The sequence below is a fragment of the Vicia villosa genome, linkage group LG3, assembly GCF_029867415.1.
Source record: "Vicia villosa cultivar HV-30 ecotype Madison, WI linkage group LG3, Vvil1.0, whole genome shotgun sequence".
NCBI lineage: Eukaryota > Viridiplantae > Streptophyta > Magnoliopsida > Fabales > Fabaceae > Vicia > Vicia villosa.
This window is the reverse complement of record NC_081182.1, coordinates 103,420,507-103,424,481: the sequence shown is the minus strand read 5'-3', so window position 1 is coordinate 103,424,481 and position 3,975 is coordinate 103,420,507. Positions and strand designations below refer to the sequence as shown.

The window sequence follows — 3,975 nt, the reverse complement described above, 5'->3', positions numbered from 1 at the left end:
TCATATATCAGAAAGGATCATGATGAGGGAATTTGGATCAATTCTGACGTCCGTATTGCTAAGAAACAAGTAACTCGTATTTCAACCAAGAAAAGAAAGAGATGTTAGTGAAAGAAGTAATATCATAAAATATTATATATTATGTCATTGTCAATAAATTTATATGATGTGTCCCGTGCTTTTATAGTTATTTGTATATGTGTCTGTAATTTATGTGCGTATTTGGTTCGTGTTCTGCTGTGTGAGTGATATTTAGTACCTATTTTTTTGTTTTATTTTCATTGTTCATCGTGTTATCCTGTGATTACTATATGATAATATTTGATAATGTAACTATGTGAGTGTTACTAGTATGTCTGAATGTGTTAATCAATAAATTATTGTGTACAGTATAATCTTATGATGTAATAAGTTTATGTTTTATATTCAATTGATTATGGAATTTTATGAGTGTCAATTGATTATGTTTTTCTTTATTATAGGTTAATTAGATGGCTAGTAACGAGGATCAACCACATGATGATGCTATTGATGATGGAGATCATGAGAATATTGTTGATCAGGAAGCGGAAATTAGAAGAGGAATAACACTTATGAAGAACGCCATTCGTAATAGAGACCGAGGCATACTATTAGATGCGCATTGGAGCGAAAGTGGCCTACTAATTGAGCCTAACGGTTCAAAGATTACAAGTTTTATTGGTGCACTCGTAAGGAATGAAGTTCCAATTACTTGTGATAATTGGAGAGATAGAAATTTGAAAAAAGCTAAAGATAAACTTTGGATTGAGATACAGGTACCATATGTGATGTTATTTGTTTTTAATGACGATTACGTCTTTAAATTACTTGTACTAACGCACTGTGTATGTTTTTCGTAGAGGAGTTTCAACAACATGGAGGATAATAGAAGAAAAATTTGTCTTAGATTGGCCGGAAGACTACTAAGAGGGTTTAGGACTTTTTTAACTAGGAGATATCATATGGATGCGAATAAAAATTTTGTTGATGCAGAGTATGCAAAAAGATATGGAAGTTTGGTTGCACCTGAAGAATGAGTAACGTTTAAAGAAAAACGAAAAAACCCAAAATTTCGGAGTAGAAGTGAAACAAATCGGAAAAGAGCATCAGGTCCCCCATATCCATACAAAAAAGGGCGTATGGGATATGGACGCTTAGAACAGTCTATTGTAAGTATCTATAAATTTCAGTGTTATACTTGTTCATCGTGAGTTATATTTGATCATATTATTTGGCTTAATGTGTAGTTAACAAGGGAGAGTAGTTCTGAAACATCTGTTCCACCACATGTTTTGTGGAAGGAAGCCCGTGTGGGAAAGGATGGAGTTGTCAAAGAAGATGTTCAAAAAGTTTTTGAAAAATGCGTAAGTATAGCATTATTTCTTTAATTAAATCAAAAGTTTAGTAACATATTAATAAGACAAATTTTGAATATTCATATGAATTTCAGGAGACTCTATCTCAGTCTATATCTCCAGATGAAGACAATGATTGCAGGAGCATCCTTAGCCGCGCATTAGATATTCCTAAATATTCTGGTCGGGTGAGGGGTAAGGGATTTGGAATCACTCCAACATCCTTGAAGATGAAAAAACAGAAGGCTCCTAGCAATAGAGAACTGCAGGAAACCTTGTATGCACTACAAGCTGAAGTCCGCGAATTGGAAAGGGAAAAAGAATTAAGAGAGCAAGCTTCAGGTTGTAAAGCTACTAGTGACAAAGGTAGTATCTGTTGTAATTTTCAACCGGATCTTCCAGAGGTAATTATATATATTATTATGAAATTAAAGTAGCTTAATTTATTTAATTGAAATATATACACAATAACAATTTGAAATTTATTATTGGTTTTAGGGCATTTCACCTTGCCAACTCTACTTATCGTCACCGACTTATCGGATGGTTGGCAAGGGAAAAGTGCATAACACTTTGGGAGAATTACTTCACACTAAACCGCTCCCTACTGCCTGTTTGAAAGTATCGGTTGACATTGCTTTAGAGAAGGATGCGTTATTACCGCATCCTGATGATGTTTCGGATGCCACATTGGTGGGAGATGCAATAGGTTCGTTTGTTGCATGGTCGTCAAGCCTAATTAGTGTAGATGATGAGGTATGCTTAAAACCATATATATGAATCTTTGAGCATTCAAAGTTTTTACGCGCATTTTACGTATATTTGTTTTTACATGGTTATGTTAATTAGAACAAAATCCAAAGCAAAAGACAAGGAGCCTCCGCGGAAAATCGAGTCAGTTGCATCAATAAAAGAGGTACATCATAATTATATGATATTTATGCATGAAAAATGTTAATTCGTGATCTTATATTTCACCTAACTAATTATATGATCTTTAATTAGATGCATGCTAAAGAGATTGAAGATGTCAGTAAGGGTAAGAAGCCTGAAAAGGTTGTTGCTAAGAAGACCGCAGCTAAGAAAAAACCTACTCCCAATAAGTTTAGGTCGTGCCTTTTAACATTTTTACAACTCTCTGATATTACGCAAGGAAACACCCGTCTTGTACCTATGGAGGAAGATGTGTTTGGTATTGAGCATCAAGAAATAATTGGTATGGAGGATTTTGAACAAATTTTTGAACATACGCAATTAGGCCTCGGTGTTATTGATACATACATAAGGTATATCTTATCTAATTTGTTTAATTAAATGAACAATTCATTTACTAATTTCAAATGTTAATGAGGTCTTTTATTTAAGGTTTTTGTATGAAAAATTGATGCACCCGAGTGGATTGAGGCAAAGATTCGCTTTCTTAGCTCCCTTCAATACCAACTTAGGGTTAATCATATCTAAACCGAATGAAGTCATGGCGTATGTACTCAACCGTTTTATGGCCAGCATAAATTCAGAAAAGTTGTTCTTTTTACCGTTTAATACCGGCAACGGGTTAGACTTTAATTCTAAATTCATCTATTATAATTTTTCATATTTTTACATTGTGTAGAAAGTTTTCATCTCACATTTGTTTTTCCTTACAGCGGACATTGGTTGTTGGTCGCGATTAATCCTATCAGAGAAGTTGTATATTTTCTGGATTCCTTACACAATCCAATTAGTACATACGAAGCTATGAAGGAGTTGGTTGATACGTAAGTGAGATTGTTCTAAACATTCGTGTGTATATTTATTTATTTATGGGAATTGTTTTAAATTATGCGTTTATGTTTTATTAGCGTTATACAAGTTTTTCGAGCACAAAGAGGAAGTCAAGTACCAAAGAGTAAAGCCAACAACATCACATGGATTCGAGTGGAGGTATATTAATTAATTATCACAATTTTGATTATATAAATAGTGATGATACGTGATAAAACTTAGGCCTTATCCATATTTTCTTTCCTTGTGTAGTGTCCTGGGCAGCGTAATGAAGTAGATTGCGATTTTTACATGTTGCAGTTTATGAAAGAAAGTCTTCTTTCGAATCAAATAGAGATTCCGTCCAAGGTATGGATTTCTAACTTAAGATTTATTTTAATATTTAACACATATTTCTCATATAATTAAATAGTTTTAACTTAAACATACCATGTTATATTATTTTGTAGTACTTTGATGATTCAAGTGTGCTACTTACTCAAGATCTAAGTTGGATGAACTTAAGGAGGAATGGTGTTAATTCATGATTGAGTTGAAAGTTGTATAGGTATATTGAAATCTTACTATAATTGATGAGAATTTTGAGTATAGCCAAGTGCATGTTGCAATATTTGATTTATCTACATAGATTATTTAGTGATATGTAGGCCGTTTGAAATACATTCGTGGCAAATGTAGAATGGTTTTATGTACACTAATGTAGAATGTTTTTCACCTTTATATTATTTTGTTTTTGGTTTTCTGTTATTCTGTTTTGTGATTGTAATGGTTTGATGCAATTGCAGGATATTGAAGGGTAAAAAGGTTACAGTTGCTGGCAAGAAGAAAAAGTAGA

At 33.0% G+C, this 3,975-nt stretch overlaps 2 protein-coding genes across 2 annotated transcripts; both read left to right on the top strand.

The window, feature by feature from the left end:
* Window positions 1-1,078: 1,078 nt before the first annotated feature.
* Window positions 1,079-2,156, top strand: LOC131658698 (uncharacterized). The gene is made up of 4 exons (XM_058927965.1): window positions 1,079-1,190; window positions 1,269-1,385; window positions 1,472-1,780; window positions 1,875-2,156. The coding sequence occupies exons 1-4, from the start codon at window positions 1,161-1,163 to the stop codon at window positions 2,154-2,156; spliced, it is 738 nt and encodes a 245-aa protein (XP_058783948.1). The 5' UTR covers window positions 1,079-1,160.
* A 52-nt stretch (window positions 2,157-2,208) lies between these two features.
* Window positions 2,209-3,629, top strand: LOC131658697 (uncharacterized). Its single transcript, XM_058927964.1, has 7 exons — window positions 2,209-2,292; window positions 2,382-2,662; window positions 2,742-2,930; window positions 3,023-3,133; window positions 3,218-3,299; window positions 3,393-3,488; window positions 3,624-3,629. Exons 1-7 carry the CDS (start codon window positions 2,209-2,211, stop codon window positions 3,627-3,629), a joined length of 849 nt encoding a protein of 282 aa, XP_058783947.1.
* The last annotated feature ends 346 nt before the right edge of the window (window positions 3,630-3,975 follow it).